Source organism: Corvus cornix, chromosome 2, assembly GCF_000738735.6.
Source record: "Corvus cornix cornix isolate S_Up_H32 chromosome 2, ASM73873v5, whole genome shotgun sequence".
Lineage (NCBI taxonomy): Eukaryota > Metazoa > Chordata > Aves > Passeriformes > Corvidae > Corvus > Corvus cornix.
Window position 1 is genome coordinate 146229997 of NC_046333.1, and position 23936 is coordinate 146253932.

The 23936-nt window shown below is 42.9% G+C and overlaps 2 protein-coding genes across 5 annotated transcripts in view; both read right to left on the reverse strand.

Annotated features, from left to right (window-relative positions):
- The window catches only part of KCNQ3 (potassium voltage-gated channel subfamily Q member 3), a 203934-nt gene that overhangs the window by 27086 nt on the left and 152912 nt on the right, over positions 1 to 23936 (reverse strand). For all 4 annotated transcript variants that reach the window (XM_010404760.2, XM_039548206.1, XM_039548207.1 and 1 more), the window contains exons 2-7: positions 9376 to 9466; positions 7455 to 7581; positions 5583 to 5755; positions 3454 to 3609; positions 1987 to 2097; positions 976 to 1071 (exon numbers count right to left, since the gene is read on the reverse strand). In XM_010404760.2, the coding sequence (XP_010403062.1) occupies positions 976 to 1071; positions 1987 to 2097; positions 3454 to 3609; positions 5583 to 5755; positions 7455 to 7581; positions 9376 to 9466 (754 nt within the window). The remainder of the gene's footprint in view (positions 1 to 975; positions 1072 to 1986; positions 2098 to 3453; positions 3610 to 5582; positions 5756 to 7454; positions 7582 to 9375; positions 9467 to 23936) is intronic.
- Positions 9395 to 23936, reverse strand: part of DNAAF11 (dynein axonemal assembly factor 11) — a 255970-nt gene continuing 241428 nt past the window's right edge. The window contains exon 14 of the transcript XR_005601374.1: positions 9395 to 9466. The gene's annotated coding sequence lies outside the window, so the exon portion shown is untranslated. The remainder of the gene's footprint in view (positions 9467 to 23936) is intronic.

Sequence of the window (23936 nt, forward strand, 5' to 3'; positions counted from 1 at the left end):
TCAAATTAAAATTCTCCAAAAAAATTTATCTAAGCACATACCTAAAATCCACTTTAGCTAAATAAGCTACCTGGTGAGGGGAGATGCTGTAATTTAAAAGGTGAATTCCATTCACAATTCATGCCTGCAGCCCCCTCTGTTTGCTAAAGCATGTTTTTAATGAGAACAGTAATTAATTTTAATGCCACTCAGTCTGTTTCTCCTGAGGACTGGTTTGATCCTGAGCACCAATGCTTCCATTTGATATCACAGAAACTTTCTCTGTCCCTCTGTGAAAATGCTGCCATTTACTTCACTGCCATCAGGATGTGCTCCATACCTAGTGAGAGTAAATCATCTCAAATTTGTCAGCACACAGACTAATGATTTTAAGCTTAATGTCCCAAATTCATAACAAAGCCCATAACGGAAGACCAAGTGAGTTAAGGACTATCTTCCCATTGAATTTTTGGATCATCCAGTGACAAAACAGAAGATACAGGGTGTGTTTTAGTTTTTAAAACCCACACATTATTTATGTTATTTGCCTTGATTGAAACTGTCACTGTCTATTGTGTTACTTCTATTGCTGTTTTCACATCAATAACAGCATAACTCTGTTTGCACAGAAAAATATTTTCTGAGGGGAATTGAAAAAATCTGGAGTTTGGAAAGAATGCATTTTCAACAACTTGTTTTCTTTGATTTTGTGGCACTGATGCAGAAGCCAGGTGGTTTCCAGAAGCTAGCAGATGAGACCCTTTCTTCAAAAGACACAGTTCTTCTGAAAGATATTCTGGGAGTTGAAAGACTTCTCAAAACTGCAAGGGCCTCTGGATTATCTAGCTCAGTGTTAAAAACTGACAAAAACGCCTTCTCACCCCCTCCAATGGGAATTGAGAATTTGGGCAGGGGAGAAGTGGTGGCCCTGGTTAACATGATGCAGCAGTCTTCATGCACAAAACTTTTTCAAGGAAGAGGAAAGCGGCTGCAAACCTGAATGAGCTCAGCTGCCGGCTTTCTTCTTTTCTCAAAATGTTTTTGACGATGTTGCTCCTGGACCTTCAATGCCAGCCCTGATCCCAAAATGCCCTGAAAGCATAGAGTGATGCAAGATTTTAGATATTTCTTACTCAGAAAAAAAGGGATTAATGATGAGAGGAAGCAGGTCTGTGGGTGGAGATGGAGATGGCTACATGGAATCGTTGTGCAGTTCCCATGCCTTTCCTGCTGCCCCACTCATGGGACAGGAGGTTGTCATGATCCCTCAAGGACCACAGCCACACCAAATCATTAAATCATTTTAAGGTCCTCTACAGACTTCTTGAATGTCAACTGCCTTTTCAAGCTGGAGGTGGCCGGGTGCTGTGTTACTTTCCACTCAGGGTAGAGTGAAACTCTGCTTGTGTGATACAAGAGCTGTGCTAAAACATACTTTGGATTTGGGTATACAGGACTTGTCATCCTCTGTGAAATTCTTTCCAAGTCTGGATCTAAAGGAAAAATATCCTAAAATCTGGGATTGGGACAATTTCTGTTGCTGTTCAGCCCATCTCAGTCAGATCTTGTCCCATTCTTATCTGAGGACTTTGCAAATAATGAAATGTGCCCCCAATACTAATTATTAAAATAGTGGGCCCTAAAGACTTTTAAAATATGTCTTGTCAACACCAGTAAACTACCACTTGCCAGTGTACAGTCTCATGAACTGCCTTGTGGTTTGCCAGATTGTTCACTTGCTGGATTAATTTTCTCCTGTGCCAACTAGCACAGTCAGACAATGCCCACATAGTGACTGGAGGAGTATTGGGGTAATGTATTATTCCCAATAGGCTCTGTGCGAGGTTGGGAAGAAAGAAGTTCCATTTACTGATACAGACCCGCTCAAGTCTCTGGAGTGCTTCTTAAAAAGGGATTTGGTTCCACTGGTGACTTTGTTAACTTTACCTTCTTTTTGCAAGTGCACAGCGCTGGGCTGGGTCTAACAGAGGAGGGGAAGGTACTTACTGCAGGAAGAGCAAAGAAAGATACTCCAATGAGAGAGAATGTGGCTGCAATCAGCCGTCCCTCCCATGTTTTGGGGGTCTTGTCGCCGTATCCAATCGTAGCGAGGGTGATCTGGGGGCAGAAGGACCAGGACTTGACGTAAGAAAAACAAAGCCAACAGCTCTGTGTCAATGTCACCATGATAGCTGCATAACTCACTTAGCCCTATGGGTGCTTTTGCCCAGCTTTGTGAAATAAGATCTTGATTATGGGCCTACCAGTTTTATTGGTGGCATCATAGTCCCAAGGCATTGCACAGAGAATGGATTTAGTCTCAAAGCTGCTGCCTCTTTTGGATGCATTTGAAGCAAGAGAACTCCACATGAGCCTCCTGCCCACCATCAGTGCACAGTTAGGAATGGGATTTGCCAGTTAGCAGCTTGCAAACCCCTAACAGTAAGCCAGGACTAACTCTACCTGAAGTCCTGGTCTTTTTAAAACAAAGATGATTTTGTGAAAACTTGCTCCTTTCCGGCACAATTGTTAATCTCCAACTGTGTACTTTTTCTGACCACAATAGCACAATGTGCTGGATGTAAAAGGATATGAAAACATCCAGGTGTTCTATGCAACACTTGGTATCTTTTGACTAATAATGGGGGAAGGGGGGTATCTTACATTTATGAGTGAACTACATTAAATAAAAAATAAGCTGCTGAATTTTAGTCACAGCATGACATAGACTTCCTTGACTATCAGTAGCAAAGCCACATGAGTTCTGGAATGGCAGGAACATTCTGTGATTGAATGAGTAGTGGTACAAACCAATGGTCCTCTCTTCATCAGAAAAGACAAGAACAGAGATATCAAAGGTCCCTCTTGTTCAGCATCCTACCACAAGTGGCATTTCCTGATCTTTAGGGAATACATGGAAGACACAAGAATTATTGAGTTAACCTTTCCAGGAATATTTTTCTACTTTCTGCATCTGAATGCAGAGACATCTTCAGTCACTGGGTCCTTAGGAACCAAACTTCTATGAGTGTCTGCCTCAACTGCCCAAATGTTTCGTGCTCTTTGATAGCCCAACAGACCCATCCATTGGCCAGCTCTGGTTCTGCCATTTTCTGAGGGGCACAGCTCTCACAGGCAGGAAACTGCTGGCATGAGAGCTCAGTCTCCCATACTTTCTTATGCCTGAAGAGATGCTCCTCTAAAAGAGAGGCTTCCCAGACACCAGGAACATAGTTTGATTTCTGAAGGAGGTTTAAGCACCTAAGGACCTTTGTCTGAAAATCAACCTGAAAATCAAGAGGATTGTAGATTCTGTTAATTGGTTGTAGGGGCACCCCTACTTTGGTAATGTTACATGGGTAATGTGCCTTTAACCCAAATATAGCAGCACTTGCACTGTGATCTCTAAAACTTTATCTCTTCTTGCATATGAAGTTTTGCAGGAGGGTATAAGGTATTTTTGGAGTCACTTACCAGCCCCCACCACAGTGCATCTGCATAGGTTTCAAACTCCTCTTTCATCTCCACCCCATTAGCATCTTTTTCTGGAACATCTTTTTCAACCAGATAAACAAGAAATGAGGATAAGATGAGTGTCAGGAACCCGATGTACCAAGCAGTGATGAGTTCCTGCAAAAGAAACAGATAAACATGGAAGGGCTGAAAAGAGCCTCAATATCCACAGTGGCAGAGTAAACATCAGGAAGAGAGAGAAGCACAGAGGATAACAGCAGAGGTGTCACTGCTGGCTTTGGTCACATCCATGTCCAGCCCATCTCAGCACTTAGTGGGAAATAATGCAGAGATTTACAGGAATTTGCCCTTACATGGAGTCTTCCTTAGGAGCAGCCTGCAGGAACCTGCCGTTACGGTTCTGCATAAAGCTGGGTTAAGGGCTTAGCTGCACTCATGGCACAGGGGGCTGCAGGGCTCTGTCCCTGACCTTGACTCTTCCTGTTCCTTCTGCCCCTGGGCTTGGTCAGTCTTAGCAAGCAAATCAACATCTCTGCCCTCTCCCGACCTCCAGAGAGACAAGGCTGCAGGATGCACTTCCATCTCTTCATCCATATCAAAGCAGATTCCATTATGAATGATGTTTTCAACATGAATTCATGCAATAACAGACCTTGAAAATAATCTGTGTGCAAACAAACCCCGAACTTCAGTGTTTTAGAGACAATGACTAAAGTGGAGTGTGTGTCTAATCCCACTGAGATGGGACATGCAGCCACCCAAGTTAAAATCCCAGCAATATCTGAAACAAGGCAGAAACAGGTTTTTTTAAGATCTTCAAAAGTAGGTAAAAAAATCAATATTCCAATTCATTTTATGAGAACTGTATTAGGACAAAAAAAGAAAAAATGTTGCAGCTGAGAACTTTGTGATTGAATCCTGAGAAAAGTGAAAAACTTTCTTAGCTAATTTCTGGTGTGCAAGCACAGCAGGAAATTGTTAGCAAAATTGTTTCATCATTGTCTCCAGTAAAGAAAAGTTCTCACAACCCCTTCTAATCTCCCTCAGCCAGCTGAGGTCTAAAAGTGCCTGATGGGGAACCAAACAAGTAACATTTGAATGAAATCTGACACAATGAATCTTTAACAATTTCTAAACAATGTCTTTGGTACATAGACTTCTTCCATGATCTGTTTCCTGAGAAACATTTTTGACATAAGTGTTTATCTGCCACCTGTCTTGTAGCAAGTTTATATGATGAAGAAGCAGAAGTTGGTAAGAAATGTAGCATGTTGGGTATCCCCATCAGCCCCTACACAGAAGCAAAGTCTAAATATGCTGTGCCAGCTGGCATTTTAGCTTTCAAAACCCCCTAAAATGTCAGGAATGTCATTCATGGGTAAGAAAAAGCAGTATGTATGTAGTGGAGTATATGTAATTTTTCTACATCCTGTGCAGATGAGAAATCTCATCTAGAGGATTTTAAAGCAAATAGTATTTAACTTGTAATAATGTTTTGTGAAAATGCAAGAACACAAGTATCTGTCTGGTGTAAGATAGGTGTGTCTGGTGTGTCTCACTACAGCATCAAGTTAGACCAAGAAAAAATGACTTTAGAAATTTTTGCGTGTCTGGGTACCCACTGTGTCCATCTCTGTATTGTCTGACCTATGTTTCCAAAGAGAAATTTTACCAGTAGATCCCTCTGAAACCACATTTCTGTGCACATTTCTCAGGCTAATCAGCCTCTTTCCACCCCTTCAGAGTCCTCTTCTATCTGTTGATCAGACAAGTCTGAGAAGCCACTATACAGGCGTTTCAAGTTCACAGGCATTTTTGTCAATGATTTCAGCATCCTACACTATAAAAGGGATGTCTCTGCTCCCATTCAGAGTAAGGGCAAAATTCCTGTTGTAATGTGTGGGAATGAACATGCTCTCACTTCCCAGCATGACTATTGAGCACAGAAAGGTAAAACAAGGGGCAGAAATCGTTCAGAGAATGGAAAATGGAATAAAGCTGGAAGAACAGAACTGTGTTTTGAACTGCTAAACACAACCCCAAGGCACTGCTGTGCCTGTGCATCCCCTCTCTTTCCTTTTACTCTTTCTCCCCAAGCCCCAGCTGAGCCCTGCAAGCTGCTCACTTACTTTGCTATGTGCACAAATAGCTGATCCTAAAAGCTTCCACGTGCCGCCCCGCCTGTCCATTCGGAGCATCCGTAGGATCTGAAGGAAGCGGAGGCTTCTGAGAGATGTTGCCAGAACATTGCCCTGGTTCCCAACAGCAACCACTGGCACTGAGGCAATCAGCACAAAGATATCTGCAAGGCGAAAAGAACAAAGCCTGCCAACAAAAGTGGCCCCATCATCTGCTTCTTAATCCCATCTGGTTGTGCTGCAAATTTCCCTAGGCAAACTTTGAAGCTGCCTGAAAATGCCTTCTCTTGCCGGCTAAACAGATATCTGCACCTGCCACAGTCAGTATCAGGACCAGAACCTCCCAGAAAGCCTTGGGATCTGTTTACAGATCAATGCACTAGACCTGAGACACTGAGCTCACTTAGGGATGCATGGAAACAGCATCCTAATGCTGACAGAAAACCAGCCTTGACTTCATCTGTACCACTGGAACACCACAGTGAACAGGTCAGCAAACGAGAAATTCCGGTTTGATGGTACACTTACCATTTTATTCTTTTGGCTGAGTTTTCCCACTAAAATCTCAAAGCAAGTACTACTATTATTTTTTTTAAATGCTCACAGGAACAACTTCCCGATAACTGATTATATAACTTCTTTTTTTTCTTTCTTTTCCTTATTTCCCCCTTCTTTTTGACCTATATACACACACAAGAAGAAAGTGGTACCAAACGGCTTCAAACATTCTCTGGGTACTCAGTCTTTGAATTGTCTTTATATATTCTTTCCAGCCAAAAAGAATGGATTTCGGATTTATTCACTTCCAATCATTATCGAAACAAACTCGTACCAGTGACAAATGAGAGATGATATTAATAAATCCAGGATATCTTCAGTTCTTTACCCAGATATCAAGGAGGATTCATTCTTAGAAGTGAGATGACACTTCTACTGAGAAGGCATGAGACAATATCAATCCCACTTGCTCACACTCTGCTGCCTTCACAAACCTACTAGAAGTATAAGAATTATCTGTACAACAGTAGCACCCAAAGGAGCATTACTAAATTGAGGATAGCACAGATGCACAAAGAAAATTTGTTGCAATTTTGTCTATCATTAGACCCATGAGATGAACAAAAGCGGGAGAGGAAAGAGAGGTTTGTATTCATGCAGCACCATGGCTCTCCAGAGTGCTATGTGCTGTACAAATAGAGAACAAAAACCCAGTACTTGGCCTGAAAAGCATCAAAACAAGTGAGGGTATCCTAAAATCAGTGAACGAATGGGGATGACAGGTGCTCTGGGCAGAGTGATCTCCTAAATGTTGGCTGGTTTGTTTGTGGATAAAATGAGGAGTTGCAGGAGGGTATTCAAACATGAATAATGAGTAATTATGTTGATAATTACAGGCAGTGCCTTCCAAGCCTGAAAGACAATATGGGTGAAATCACAATGATACTTGTTTGCAAATGCAGACCAACAATACAATTGTAAAACACAACATAAATATGAAAAAAGGTTGGGGAAGATGCGATAGAATTGGGATCTCAAGTAGTTTGAAACTGAAGGCAGAGAGAGTCTTCCTGGGAATGAGCTTAAGAAAAGTGCAGTGGGACTCAGGACAAGGAAAATGTATTTGGAGAGTAGAAGGATTCATTTTTTTCTCACTGACTAAATAGCCAAGTGTCTCTCAAATTAGTTGTTATTGCTGGCTACTTCAAATAAGTGCTCCAAGAAGGACACAGGTCCTGGCATAAAGGCCAGATCTGATTTCAGCGTTCTGTGCACTGCCAGTCACCAGTTCTTTGATATCCTCCAAACTGGCTTAGAAGGAAAAGAACATAATGGGGAAAACTGTAATAGAGAGCATGTGCCTACCCAGCATGCACAAAGGTTTCCTGGCAAATTTGAGTCTCCCCCTCCATCCTTTGTAGCGACAGCAACAGCCAGCAGCCCAGATTCTTAAGGCAAACTCTGCTCCAAAGATGAAAATGGCAAAAGTTTCCTGTATCAAGACACAAACTACATTGTTAGTCTCACAAAATTTTTGCAGTAGTTCTGGACACAAGGATACAGCTGAAGGAAACAGATGAGGTGCAAGTGTTAGGATATGTGTGAGAGAGAGGAAAAAAGTGGAGGAGAATCGAGGTTGATGACAGAGGCAAGGCAAAGGGGGGCAGAGTTTTCCAGCCTGCTAAGTACTCAGCAGGAAGGATTTGTCCCTGCCATTGGGTAAATGTGAAGTGCTTACCCTGCCTTAATGGAAGGGCAATTACTTCACAGAAAAACCTCCTGCTCCAAAATGAGCAGACAAATGTGAGTGGTGACTGCAAAGTCCCCAGTGCACTCTGTACCCTCCCCCCAGGGTCAACCACCAGCAGCTTGTTCGTGCAGCCGTATCTGTTGAGGCAGGGGCAGGATACAGGATATTCACATGGTCATAAGTTTAAAGCAATGATAAAGACATATATAAGACAAATTTAAGGCATATATTGTTCCCTTAAATTTCTGGTGAACGAAGGAATGGGATTTTCCACCTTGCTCCAGAACCTTTCTAAGCATGGGGAGGGAATGGGGAGCAGAGAGCTTCTCTGAGGTGCTCAGAGATGGGCAGCCTGGGACACGTGGTTACTTTTCCTCTCTGTGAATTGCTGGCAAGAGGGAAAAGGGGACATTTCCTCATGCTCATTACCCACAGGTGTTTCTGAAAACTGCAGAGAGTCACATGAAAACAGGCACAGGAGAAGGAAAAATAACCTCAGGCTTTTTCAAATGTGAAAGATGGATCTAAGCAGGGTAACAGAGACCAAAAGCGAGTTTCACATTCCCTGAAGGATGAGGGTGTTTTCATACAGGCACTTTTTTAGAAGGAACATGCAAGGGGAATTCACCTTTCATTCCTTTTGGCATTTAGCTCTTGCTTGGATCTATATGTCTCTGGGGGTACAAGGGGAAATGGAAATTGAGATCCTGGAACTAATTTTGCTGTGCAGTTTCTCAAGGGATGCTTTAAACAAGGCCAGGTTAAGATAGACATTGTGCCCTGTATTTTATGATAGCTATGAGAGCAAAGGAAGTTTGTTTTTAGGGTCATTTTCATAAAATGTTGAATTTGCCATTTTATATTTAATGAGGGTTTTCCCCTATTTTTTAATTCTTTTGCTAAATGAGAGGTCTTACTGAAATAAAGTCTTGAGCATGAACTTCAGAATTTATAGAACAAGTAATCTGGAATGTGTTTGCCTGTTGGGGTTCCTTCCCCCTGCCATGGGGTCTGGGGGGAGGGGACTGTTGCAGAAATCCCCACTGCAGCCTTTGCCGTGAGTACATTTTCTCTCAGAGACACTTCCTGCAGCAATTTCAGTTATATTGCTATTGAACACAAGCATGAGTCCAACTCTGATGACCTCCCTTGAAAGAAATACTAGAATTAGTAGGATTCTATAAAATGAATCAAAACTGTTGAAAAATTCCCCCAAAAAAGTTTTCAAGTGTGCTTAGGTCTGACATGGCCAATAGGAAATATACTGATAATCTGATGGAACAAATGCTAAAAGCCATTATTTAAAAGCCTCAGGCTAGGATTTTTCCTCTCATTTTCTTTATGCTCAGGAACCTCACTTTCTTTTTACTCAGTTGGTGTTGACAATAGACTGTGAACTCTCCAGTATATAAGTGTACAGTCACTGCTCCAGGACCAACAGCACTGCATGCAGAGTTAGTAGTAAGTTTCCATCCCTGCTGATGGGGCTGATTTCAATTCCAGGGCCTTACCAGGGTGATGCCACAATTTACTTACCAGCAAGAGCAGCCAGTCTCCAGAAACCGTCTCATACTCCTTGAAAGTTGTCAGGACAGCTAAGATCAAACACCCCAAGACAATCAGAAACCTGGAATGAAATAAAAGAAAAAACCCCACAGCATTGTTACTCCTCTCTTGTTGGGGTCCCTTCCCCCTGCCATGGAGCCCTGGGAGATGGGCCCTGGGGGGGGAGACACGGGGTTTCCCTGCCCCTGCTCAGCCTCGTTCCCATTGGTTGTTTTGTGTTCCCCGGGGTGGCCAAGGACCCTCGGGTCCCGTGACTGCGGGGTTCCTGAGCAGAGCCCCAGCCATGCGGCTGGAGAAATAAACATCTCTGAAACATCTACCACGACTCTGTCCATATATATTTCGTTTCCACGGGACTCCTGGTTTGAAATATGCTTGTTGCAGTAATCCCCGCTGCGACAAACTGGTGGAGGAATGCGAGCAAGATACCGATCCCTGAGGAAGATTCGTGAGTAAAATAACCACTCTAGACCTCTCTCTTCTCATCTTGGTTTGGATATTCTCTCTGGACTATGGAAGAATCATGGGAAATGGGGCTCTCTGAGCCACAGAAAGAAACGTACCTAGAACATAAAGGAATCCTTGAACAACAAAACAAGAAAGTATTGGAACCGGGAGACCTAGAACTTTTTTTAACTGGCTTTTCAAAAATTTCTCCTATATTTCTCGAGAGTTACTTTTTGATATTGAACCTCCTGGATCTTGTCAGGGGTGTTTTTGGGACGAGATCTTGTGGGAAATGAAAGATCAAACAGAACATGTATAAGTGATTGAAGCCTTGCATGGATCCATGGTAGTCAGTGGAGCTATTCAAGAGCATTTATATAGTCCTATTCCCCCAAAGCAAAGGATGGCCATAGTCCCGTGGCCGAGGCCGCGCGGCCGCCATCCCTGTGGCACATGCTGGCAGAGGTGCCTGCGTTGGATACGCCCGGCCCCCTCGGGAGCGCGCGCCTTATCGCGGACCCCATCCCTGTCTCAGGGTCCCCGGCCACGCGGCCGCGAGTGAGGGAGTGACGCTGCAGGTGTCGCAGGTGCCGTGGGCCACGAGCAGCCAGGAACCGGGCATCGGCGTGGCAGGCCGCTCTGAGCACACGGCTTGGAGAGCCCTGCGGAGGGAGAAGCGGCGGTTTCCACAGCCACACGAGAAGCCGCGCAGCGCAGCGCCGAAACGGGGCCGCTCTCAAAGCAGCGTGGAGTTGGCCGAGTGGAACCGCTCCCAGGCCACGGAGCTGGCGAGGCGGCGGACACGTGGGACCAGCATCCACGACAAACATGCAAGCACGTGATAGGAGGAGTTGTAGCCACGAAAGTCACAGGAACTGTGAAATGGTACAATGTAAAAAACAACTATGGATTTATAACACGAGATGATACAGGGGAAAATCTATTCATCCATAGAACTGCCATTAAAAGGAATAACCCTAAAAATTACCTGCAAAGTGTAGGAGATGGGGAAGTTGTACAGTTTGATATAGTGCAAGGAAAGAAGGGTTTACAAGCAGCAAATGTTACTGGGCCTGGGGGTATTCCCGTCAAAGGCAGCCGTTATGCACAAAATTATAAACAATATCCATCCCAGCAACTTCCCTACCCACAACCTAGTTTACCCTTTTACCTTATGCCCAATATGAACCCTTTCCTAAGTTTACCCTATCCCCAGTTTATTCCTAATCCGTTTTTCACCCCATGGCTTCCCTATACAATTCCCTTTCCCTACAATTCCTCTCCGATGCCGAGGGGGGGATGAAAAGGGGGAGGGAAGAAATTAAACCCTCTCCTGCCTCAGTTTCCCCACAAAGCATGCCCAGAGACTTCTGTCTCCCTTGTGTCAGCCTTAAGATGTTCCACAGAATCTGTTTAGACATTTAAAAACTCAGGAGGGTGGCTTGTTTTGTCTTGAAACTGTTCTTGTTATGTTTATCCAGTTGTTTTCATTCTCCTTTTATTAAAATAAAACGGGTGAGATGTTGAGGTCCCTTCCCCCCTGCCATGCAGCCCTGGGAGAGGGGTCCTGGGGGGGAGACACGGGGTTTCCCTGCCCCTGCTCAGCTTCATTCCCCATTGGTTGTTTTGTGTTCCCCGGTGTGGCCAAGGACCCTCGGGTCCCGTGACTGCGGGGTTCCTGAGCTGGGCCTCAGCCATGCGGCTGGAGAAATAAACATGTCTGAAACATCTACCACGAATCTGTCCATATATACTTCGCTTTCCACGGGACTCCTGGTTTGAAATATGCTTGTTGCAGTAATCCCCGCTGCGACACTCTCTGTATTTGCACTGGAGATATTGCCTATAAAATCCTGAGTAGAAACCTCCAAGGGATGGCTGCTTCCCGTTGGCGAGCAGTGAGGTGGGCTTTTATGAAGATCAAGGGTTCTCAACCAGGATGGAGCAGGGGGAACTGGCAGTCATGGCAAGAACCTGAGTCGGGATGTTCCTGGCCAGACATGCTTTAATTAACTCACATTCTTCAAGAATGAAATGGGTGATAGTGCATTTTCAGAAGGGATTGTTTGATATGGCAGAGGATTTTATTGCTCAGGAGGTCTATTCCAAGCTGTGTGCTGCCCAGAATGGCACTGCAGTTACAGTGCAATGGCTCTGCTTGGCACACCCTGAGGCCTGGGAAACAGTAAACACTTCATTATAATGAAGCACCAGGACAAACCCGCCCTTGAAAACTGCATTGCATTTCTTTTTGTTTTTCTTCCTTTTTGCAATCATTTCTATGCAGATGAAAAGATGAAAAGGTTTGAAAGAGCAACAAGAGAGAGTAAATTTCTGCTCTCCAGTAAACAAAGTGTGTGATAAATCACTGCCCCTGTGTTATTTTCTGTCTGTGAGGCTCCAGAACACAGAGATTTGACTAAAAATTTAACTCCCACTGCTGGTAAATCCAATTCATTCTAATTGATCTGGTTTGCAAAACTATTCCCAGGTTCAAGCTATTCAAATTCTTTTATACAAGTGATTACTGTGAAGCAAAGTGGGGCAAGCTCATATGCTGGTACTTCATGTACCCAGATCATGGGCATTTTAATGTGCTTCCAAAACCTGATCCACAGGAACAGAGGGGCAGGTGGCCATGGAAATATTTTGAGTTTAATGAATAAATTAGAAGGATGTCTTTGTAAAAGCTCTGGATCCACTGCTTTCATAGCTAGAGTACATTAAAGAAATGATAGGCATTAGGTACTGAAATCATCCAGGGAAAAAAGCTTGTGAAGAATCAAGCTGTGTTTATGTGTAATACCTGTTTTGAATTTCAATCTGGTTCCTGTAGTGTGATTTCATTTCTTGCTGAGTAAAACTCCACTTTGTTTCACTGGGTGAAATGAACAGAGCCAGAACCTGCAGAGTGGAGGCAGTAACCAGGGACTCAGCTCAGCTCAGCAACTCGTGTCCTCTAACCTGCCTTGGTGTCTTGGGGTGACTTTATGATGTGTATCCCATATCGCTGCCCTATGCCCAGAAATTAATTCTTGTGCCTTTCTATGCCTCTAAACTGAGCCTGAGAGGGGAAAGGAAAAACTGAGCAAAACTTTTTCAAAGCAGTTTGCAGCTTCTTCAAGGTCACACAGAGATAGGGACTTTTTTTCCCCAGCTGTTGCAGGGGAGCGAGGAAGCACCCGGCTTTGCTGCTCCCAGGTCAGTTTCTGACCAGTTGTTCAGTTTCTTTTTCTCCGGAGAGAGACTGAGAGTTGAACTTTTTTTCCTTCCCTGGAATTTTGGATTTTCTCCCTTTTCTACTGGACTGCTTCAATATCAGAACACATCAGGAGGACTTTCCACCGGGCACAGAGGGCCTGGCCCTGGGCCAAGCCCCAGCTCCGAGGAGACCACAGGGAGGACTCTGACACTTTCCCAGGTTTTTTTCTCCACAGAGAGACATTTTATTATTTAGCATTATTTTCCTTTTCCCATGTGTTTGTTGAATAAATAGTTTTTATCTCTTTCAATTTCCTTTGAGGAAAATTTATTTTTTCCCGAACCTGGTGGGGGAGCGGTGGTGACCTGCCTTCTCTCAGAGGATGTATTTCTACATTTGGCCAAACCGGCACACTTGGGTTTTCCTTTCCTTCATGTCTGAGAAAACCTAGGGCTAAAGAAGGTATTCTGAGAATGTGCAAATCATTTGCAGATGGAGTGAAAGGACAGAGATGAACTCCAGATAGCTCCTTCTGCCTCTTGGAGGGAATTTCCTCTGAGCAGCATCCACTAGGACCCTCCATGTAAGGAAAAGACAACAGTGAAATACATCATAGCAAACCCTGAAGGATTACTTTGCTGTGGCTTTTCTGAAATTCACTGTTCTTATGCCAGGAAAACTTCTGATCAGCCATTTCGAGAAAGGCTAGAACAGAAGTATATAAATGTGTTTGCTCATGCTAAATAATTTTGGATTTCTTTGGCAAGTTTCACTTTTCCCATTCCCCAGCCTTGCTCTAGAGCATGGGTTATGTAGTTGGCAGGAAACAGACCAAAATGTGTCTCTTGCCATTTACCTACAACCACACTCTTGCTGCTCAAGACACTTGGCAGTTCATGTAGCAATTTTGTGGTGCTCCTGCCATGCCCTTGTGCTTACTCTGTCACACCATACCTTGTTCCCACTTTGCAGTTATAAAGCCAGTGGCTCCCTGGCTTCCCAAGACCCATGATCCAGCAGTCCTGAACCCCCAAGAGCGAGCTGGTGAAAACTAAACAAAGACAACATGATTCCTTTGAGTAACTATAAGCCACCTGTGCTCTGCCGCAGTACAGCCTTTACAGTGGTACCACCACTAACACTCCATTTAGAGCCTTGAGCAGCTGCTTCTTGGTACTTTCCATTACAGCCGCTACTTTATACCATGTGAAAATTCAGTCACCCATCAGCTCACAAGCATCATTTCAATGATTTAATGAAAGGCGAAACACACTGAAAGCAGTCCAAGGAAATTACATCATTACATTACATCATAGGCTACTTAAACTGCAGGCATGAATTTATGATATAATTTAACAAAACACCACTGTCAATTAAAGATGATGCACAGATTTGTGTACAAGAGGAAGACAGAAGATAAGTTAGTAGTGAAATCGTCATCTTTTTTGCCTAAAAATGCCTGAGGTTTTACCACTAGAGGGTACCTGTGCTCCACAGAGCGAGGGGATACAGCTCCCTCATTTTCCTTCCCCATGAACGGACTCAAGGCAGGTGATGTTCAGGTGAGCTCACCCACTTATGTGATATAAGGAAAGGGATCTCTCAGTGATGAAAACGTTTTGTCAATAAAAATCCAAGAAGCTGGCACCGAAGGAAAACTGCTTAGTGTTGTTGGGGGTGCTGCTTGTCCAATCTCTCCATGTGGCACAGCCCACACTGCAAGTCCCAGCTCCAAGTGAGAGCCCACCCACGAGAACAACAGATCATGCAGAACAAAAACCCCACTAGAAGTAGGGTGAGAGGGTCATACTGAAGATTACAAGTTTTCATAAATAAATCTTGAGGGAAAATCTGAGAAGAGGTTGTGGCCTGAACCCCCCATTGAACGAAGTGCATGAAAGCACCTCAGAGGTGCCATTGCTGAGTGGGAACTGCAGTCCCCAAAACCACAGAGCCCACAGAGCCACACTCCTGCTCTTTCCTGCAGGACACTGGGGTGTGAAGGGATGAAAAGCCTGTGTTTGTACTCATAACCACAACGCATCTTGAAAGGGTCAGCTTTCCTCCTGCTGCACCATTTCCAAGGGATAAACACCAACTGCAAACACCCACAAGTTAATCAGCTCACAGCAGTCCTCCTCAGCATCTGCAATAATTATGACTGTGGCTCAGAGCACGCCATCAATTTTAATCTGCATTGATGATACACAGCCCAGCCTCTTCTGGTCTGGATCTTGGTGGTTTTGAAGCTTGCAAGTCTTCTTGTGTCCTCTTTCTATGGAAGATGCTATGCTATACAGATGGCATGCTTCTTACATCAGTCCCCCTTGCTCAGCAAGGATGAAAACAAGCTTCACCTTCCCCTTGCTGCTTCTGCCCATATTGTGGGCACACCTATGCCCATGTGGTGGCCATGCAAACATAAAGACAGTTGGCAACAGGACAATACCTGAGTCTACACTGCCTAATTTAATCTTGTAGAGGCAGCAGTGTGGGCTGAGTGGTTGAGTCTGGCTGTAAAATCGTAACAGGCAAATCACAGGGTAAGAAACTGCTGAAATCACAGAGGATGAGCAGGAGGAAGGCTGCCACTGACCTGGGGAATAAAGGGACAGAAGGGGAGGAAATCTGAAATTTACTCACAGTTATAATGAGTCACGGGACATAGAGCACTACGGGTTAGAAGAAAGAAATAGGATGAAACTCAAGGTTAAAAATGAGAATTGAGTCCTATTAAGTCAAAGCTTCCTATTAAACAGGCTTGCAGCAGGGGGCAGTCCAGACTTCAAGAATGTGTTTCACATATGCTAAATGAGGATCTGAATGTGTTCTTCAGCTTTTCAGAATCATCCTTGCCAGTATTTTACATAATTTTTCACAGCATGTTACATGGTTCCTATTTGCAGCATTATGACTTAAAAATGTGATTAGTTTGTTGTATGCATAGGTTCCTGACCACAAAATGGGAGTGCTCTTTTGTCACTGTCACAAATAGTATATTATTCAGGTCAATATATTTTCTTAGTCTTAGAAATTGAATGTTTAATACTCATATTTTCTGATTGCACTATTTTGGTGTATTAAAAAGAATATTAAAAAAAATTCTTTCCCAGAAAAGAAATAGTTTATGACTATGCATGATCATGAATCTAATGTTTCTTGTATGAACAGCACAGACTGTTTTGCTTTGTAAATTTTTACTTATTTTAATATTTCCCATTCTTTGAGTTTTTATTTTATATCTGTTTTCATTTGAAGCCAATAGAATGCAGATCTAGCTGAGAACATTTATATGTTTTATATACACATCTTCTCAACCTGCTTCCTGTTCACCATTCCATCCTTCAGAATTGTAGGAGCAGATCCCGCAGTAATTTGCCTGTAATCTATTCCAAAGCAGCTTCCCTATGGAGCTGTCTTGAGCACTAGATATATCACAGGCAGGCCAAACATTTGCATCTGGTATCATTTTGACACATTTTTGTGCTGTAGCACAAAATGTTAAGTCTCAGTGAGGTTTAGTTAATAGGGAGGAAAGTGTGCTTCTAGTGTACAGCTCAGGTTGATTTAAAGCAAAGAGCTCAAGTTGGACAGGAGCGCCTACAGAGGATATATATTCTCTTAAAGAACAGACTGGTGATGAGCTCTTGTGGAGAGTTTTACTGTGTAAATGAGCTGAATGCCACCCCTTATGTTCACCCTTGGTTTAGATATAATTACAAACACCACCTCTTAATAATGTTTATGTATTTTTTACTATTGAAAGGATTAGCCAGCCAGCCACCCACAGCAGTCCTACATGACCAGGTTTTTCTGAAATCCCTTACTGTAAATTTAGGAATCCCATCTACATGTGTTCAAGGATCCTGGTTACAAAATTATAATCCAGGCTTTGGGCAGGAAAGCTTCTAGAACAGTTTTTAATAAGAAATCCCCTATTCCAATAGTGCACAGGTTGCTGTTTGCTCTCTCATCTTCAATATCACTTCTTGCAAGACATTGTGACTTTTCTGTCTCCAAATTTTCTTATGAATCTTAGATTTTTCTGCTTTGCTTAATTTGGTACTTTATTTTCTTCCCTTAAAACTTGTGCTCTGGTTTCATTATGCTCTGCCACCTGGTAAATGCTAATGGAATTCTCTAAGACTGTGATATATAAGGAAAATCTGGCAGTGTTCTGCTAAATTTTTGGTTTCCGGTATCCAAAGCAATATGGTTCTAAACCATGATTCCCACACAGTTTCCCAAATTTCATACTGGAACAACCTTATTTTCTTCAGCTATTGGCATTTACCCATAAGGATTAAAAATGCATCTTTTCTCACAGTTCTTTCAGTTGCTCCATATTCCTACCCACCATCTTTTTCTCTACTTCCAAACTTCATTTTTCACAGAACATCTGCAGTATCTTGCACTGATCACTTTATGGTTGCTAATGAGAAGCTTGAGTCAGGGTTTTTAACACTAAAAAAAATGACATTACCAAATATTTGAGAGCAGCTCTTCAGAGGCAAGGGAATGCATGCCTGATTTCCGCAGACTCGGGAATACTCGGTGTTTAATATTTAGATACTTGAATCTTTGCACTCCCAAGCAATAGGCCAGAGATCAGTTAAGGGTGACAGGAAAAATCCAAACATTTTATGAGGCTACAAAAGGGCAGGGGATGCAGGGAAAAGCACTGAGAAACTTAGTGGAGCTCCTGGAAGAAAAGAGAAAAAGCAGCAAGTCCTGCAGAAGGGATGTCCTAAGGTTCCTCTTTCTTTGCATCCACAGATTCTACTGAGTGCACACACACAGCTCCATGCAGAAATCCCTGTCTGAGTGCCATTATACAGCAAGGACAGGGTAGAAATACCATGCTCAGTAAACTGTATTGTACTCTTTCTCACCTGCAAAGGCAGAGGCAGAAAAAAGTCCTCCGCACGATACTGAAGGATACCCTAGGAAGTAAGGAAAGATCCCCAAAAGATCCATAGTCTCACTGGCATACAAGATGACCTGGCAGGTGATGAGGTGGTAGCCCAGAATGATGTTTGTCCTTTGGTGACAGAAGTGACAGAAGTGAGAGATATTGTCCCTCTCACAGTAGGAAGCTGAGGTAGAAAAGCCCAAACCTTTACTCATGTCATATTTTTGATGACCTTCGGCTCTCATTGGCCTCTGAATGGGCTTCACTGCTGTTTCCTTAAGTCTGGAAAGCTTTTAAAATCAAGATCTGGGGGAGGGAAACTGTGTTTCACAGCAGGGCATTTAGGGTGAAAAAGAGAAGTTTTTATATCAGATGGTTCCTCTTTCCTCTTCTCCATGTACAAGCTAAGAGCCAGGTTAAAGACCCCTTGTCCCACTTTTTTTCAGGTCCAGTCCTTTTTCTTCTGAGCCCTGTTGACCACCATTGCCATCTTTCTCAGGGAGTCTGGCATGCTGGTATGTTTTGGGTCAGCAATGTCACACAGCACAGACACCATCAACCTGCATTTTCTGCTCAAGGGGACTTTTCAGAAGAATGGCCTGACACATTTCCCAGGTTTGCTGGTATGAGACTGCAGAACAGCCCAGAGTACTACATTTCCCTGCCTGTTTTTTCTCAGTTTAGAAGACAAGAGTCACATACCAATATCCTATTTCCTTCCCAGGACAGGTATTAAAAGTGCTCCAAAATTCCTGGCACATGTAAGTTACTGGGAGAGACCAAGGTATCCTCTCACATGGGTGACTGACTGGGGGACAGCTGAAGTGAAGGAGAGGCAATGATAGCATTAGCTACCAAGGGGTTAGATGTCTCCTATTGCCCTGCAGACTGAATAAGGATGGAAAAGCTCCTAACCATTGCAACTAAATATTCTGAGTTTCTTCATTAGTGGTTTTAAATTCTATTTTTATACTAAGTGAAGGACATCAGACTGAACTATTGTTTGGGGCTTTTATCTGCCATGACCAGAACGCCTATCCATGGGCTTATCTCTGGATGGCAGCAAGCTGCTAATTGAGTTGAGACACACAGACTACGGAACACAGTGAGCCATGCAGTGCAGCAGAGCAGGGAGAGCACAGAGCCAAACCACATCACCCAGCAGCCCCAGCTGCAAAAACCACAAATCAAATGAGTTGCAGAAATGTTTCTGACAGGTCATTCTCCAAAGGACATTAAAAAACTTGCATGAAACCATTTAAAGGTAAACCTTATGATTCCTACATTGGTTTCTGCAAAATTTTGCAAAATAAAAGTGAAGGAATTTTGAAAGCCAGTCTGTAATTGAGTATTCAAGTGCCCAGCCTTCAGCAAACTCTGTAAAGAAGTGAATATAGATTATAGAAAGAGCCTAAGGTAAGAGTAGCAATCATACGTATCAATGCTTAAACATCTGGAGAAAAATTTCTAGGAAGACACCTCTTTAAATGTCATCAAGAATGCTGTGTCCAGAGGGACAAAAGATCTAGGAGTGTACTTCCAAACATGACAAAATCTCAGGGGTACACAAGATTTAGGGTGTCTCACAGGCACATGCACTGATCTCCCCCACAAACCCTTCCTGTTTCTTTAGAAAGGAGAGGAATGAGTCATACCCTCTGAATAAATATTTAGAAATCTCCAAAGAAGGTAAATGAGCATAACTTCTGAACTGACACTTGTGACTTCTGCCTTGATTGAACACTGTTGTGATATTTTCTACCTTCCCATTTGAAATCAATTAAGATCAAAAGACTGTAAGAGACAGTAAAAACAAACAAGCAGAAAAACCCAGTCAAAGAGCCCACCCACCCTTTCTTTCACTTGACCAAAGTCCCTTTTCTCACAGGCACTCCCATCAAATACATTAGGCCCTCCAAAGGTGGCATAGCTGAAAGTCAATTTCTAATACGAAGGCAGCACTGTCTAGAAAAAGCCTCTGTAGTCTCTAATACAGAGTTACTAGGTAGGAAATTGATAATAATAATAATTTGGTGGTCAGACAGATTCTTACAATGAACTGAAAAGAGAATGTTTACTATTTATGCAAGACTTCAACCCATTTGGGAGTTTTGAGAGTTGGATGTTTTTCTATTTTTGACTCTACATTGCAAACCCCTTACTTTCAAAAATGGCAATACTTCCAGCCCAATGTAGCACTTCAGCCATGTGGAATTGCCAATTGAAAAAACAGTTTCCATCTGGGACTGTATCTTCTTTGCCTGTGCCTTCTCAAACTCATCACACACTCAGGTGAGAACATGAGCACTTTCTGCAAGGGTCTCAGTTCTCACCTGGAGTGGGACATTCAGAAAAAATCTGCATGGTGCCATTCCCAATGGACTTTTTAGCCTGCTCAAAGATTTGCAGTTGTGTAAGGAAGAGGCGCATGGCTGCACATGACCTGCACCCCACAACCACACTGCCAGTACACTCCAGGTCCAGGTAACAGTTCAGTGGGTTTTCCATTATGGGCAATGAAGGGTGTCCTGATAATGCAGCTCCTGTGGAGCCAGGCATATGGCTCAGTTCTCTCACATTAAGTAGGATCTCTGGATTTTTTGGCATAAATTCCACAGTGAGCTCTATAATTTTGCACCCAAGGTGGTCACAGTCGTGCTTGTGACATGGGGCACTTGACTCAGGACTTTTCTGGCTAAAAGCATGAAGTATTACAGCTAGAATGGAAGATAGATGTTTTCCACATAGGGTTTAATCACTGCCTGACCTAGAGAAAATCAGACAAAGGTCTCAGATCTTTGCTTTGAACTATCCAGTTGCTGGGGTTTTTCAAATCCAGGAGGACTTTCTGAAATCTTTCTTTAAGTGAAGAGTGCAGAGTCATTACTGCAACTTAGATTATTTGACAACACTGCACATCAGATTTCTTAACAATCTGGTCTGTAGACTATGACCCACCCAGAGATCCAGTGGTGCTGTAAAACAAACTCACATCAATCACTCAGGGAAGTATTTCTTACTGTGCAGAATGAAGAGAGGATGAGCTGCCCTCACTTTATCCACAAGGAGAGAAGAAGAGGAAAAAGAATCAGTGCTAAAAGACACAAGGGCTAAACTTCACATTACAGGAGCTGTGGATAAAATGAACAGTGGTGGTGTAGAGGAATGCTTTTTCTTGGAATACACAAATTTACACAGACAAAATACCGTGTTAATAGACCAAATTTCACTGGGAATTAAACCAGATTTTTAATCCAGTTTGACTTGATGCTGTTCCTATAAACCTTTTCTCACACCAGACTCTTCACTTTTGCTTTTTGCTCCATAGCAGGTTATTGTTTGGCATTTGTGATCAGTCAGACAACAAGGATTCACAGCTCTGGCTCATTTCCAGTACCCCAGAAAATGGCATTAGCTAGGGGCCAGGGGAAGGGGACCTAATGCAGAATATTCTTATATATCTCTCTAGAACAGAACTGGGAATGTCTCAGAGGCTCTAGATTATCTCAGATAAAATAGCCATTTTTAAGTATATCAGTGTAGGAGTCTATCTCAGTCTGATCCCAAGGGATGGGCTTTTATCCAATAATGATGGACACCGTGATGTAAATCCACTCTCAAGTTGCTTCTCCACAGGGAAACAGATACTCCTCTCCTAGGTTCTGTTGCATTCTTCCAGCCCTGTATGGAAACTGAAGATCCCCCATGGAGTCTCACAGTGCACTTGGTGCATGTGACCCAAGCCCCAAATTTTTGTGGTTTTGAAGGAGATGGCTCCATTATACCAACCAAGAGTATTCCCAGAGTCCTGGCTCTGAGCACAATGCCACATGGATGAAAATCCCTTTGGGATGTGAACCTGACCATGGTCTCCTAATCACACCTTCCCCAGGTGGACAAATGCTCAATGTCAGGCCCTTTCTCTCAGTGTAGACATTAAAACACTCCTTCCCTGTAACTCAGCCTCACACCAATCAAACCACTACCACAGATCTTCTTCTTCTTCTTTTTTTTTTTCTGCCTTTCAAAATATATTTGAGGGCTTCTCATCTCTGATAGTTCTATATGAACATTGGGATTTTTTTTAATATCTATATGTTGGGAAGATAAAATGGTTTAACACATAGCAAGATATGTGACCTGGATAGAAACGTGAGGGGTATGATCAATTGTTTAAAGGCAAATCCCTTTATAAGAGTAGTTTTCATAACATCTTGTCTTTAAACTAACAAGAGTACGTCAGTAGCTTTAAAATGTTTCAGCAAAGGTGCTTACAGAGGCTGTGTTATGTGGAATTTCTGTAAGATCTGCATCTCCATAGGAAAGAGCATTGAAGGGTCTGCAGCTGCAGACCCATAGTGCTGATGGAGCGCTGAGGTCAACACAGCAACAGCTGAAGCGTGGGGTGCAGATAAGTTATTTGTGCTCCTTTCCCATCTCCAGTTCACATTCATTAGCAAATGATGAGTTGTGTTAACATGGCAAATGAATCACAACCTCAGTGAAGGTGAACTTTGGATAAGCTCTTTGGAGGTCATTGTATCCTCAGGACTCTGATTTACACAACAGAACGGTATCATTAGCACACAGTATTTGTACCTATGTAAATCTGATGCTGTTTTAAAGAATTTCTGCTGGTTTGCATTACCATAAATGATTAATCAGCATTCAAAATTCAGAATGATCATCTGTAAGCATGTAACATTTCATTTGATGCCTGAAGTTGAAGTCTTTGGAGGAGGTTATCAGTCTTTTCCAGACCTGTCCAATTTTATTCCTGAAATGTTTCACCAGCATCTGCAACAATGCTTCTCAACACAATGTATGATGGCCCTTTTGCTCAACTGACTCATTAGTGTCTCAGATTGCATTATCCCTGTTTAACCTGACAGATTCAAACAATGACAGTTCTATCAAACCCTCAGGAAAAAATGGCAATATGGAAAGAGATAATTTTGGTTTTATTTGAAGAAAGAAATCTATTGAGTTGAATAAGTAAATTGTAATTGCAGAGATTTCAGCATACGTAAAGTACATTTAGAAAAATAGAAAAAATTGCAGTAATGAGAAGTTCTGCATGCAGAACACAATCTAGCAAAGCAGTTAAATCTGTGCTAAGAAGCTCCGTTAGGATTAGCATGTTTTTATCCTCAAAAACCATGAACCTCTGTGTGTTTCCTAGATGGAACAGCTGGTTTTACAGAAAGAAGGTCCTCTGTAACAGAGGAATACTGGGCACAGTGGGACCTAGCCTTGACATAACTTTCTTATTCTTACTTGACATCCATGGGAACAGGACTTCCTATTCCTAATTCAAGTTTTGCCACCTTTTTTTGTTGTGGTTTCAGTGCAGAAAGTGGCTGGAATTTCAGCATAATAATGAATCAACAAGGGTGGAGAGTTAAATCCATTTTCAGGTGTAGCATGACAGATCAGAGAGCCAATAAAGCTCACTCAGTGAGCTGAACAGACCTCTGAGCATCACAGACAGTACCAGGTAGATTAGCGGGACAGTAGACACGTAAATCATCTGTACACACACAGATATATGGGTGCCTGAACTGAATATCCAAACCGTGCCTTGAATTTTATCTCATGTTGGTGAACAGAAACAGAAAGTCTGTGGCAGAAAGTAACAACACTATGTTCTGCTCACAGCTTGCAGTGCCTCTGCCAGTTCTGAATACTGGGGATGGGGAAGGTTTGCATCAGACACATAGAGATTTTCCCTTTTACTGTAAAATTAAGACTGTTGCACAGGGACAAATTTCAGGTCTAGGTTTTTATTGACTTCCCAGACAACCATGAGGTTTGACACAGGCATCTGAAGTGTGTGGAAAATGTGTGAAAGATGTCCCTCTACATCCCATCAGGACATGTCCAGCGATAGGGTGGCACACTTGCCATGTGACTACAGAAAACATTAGCAAGTGAGTACTAGGCTGTAACTCTTTCCTGGGTGAAAGACCT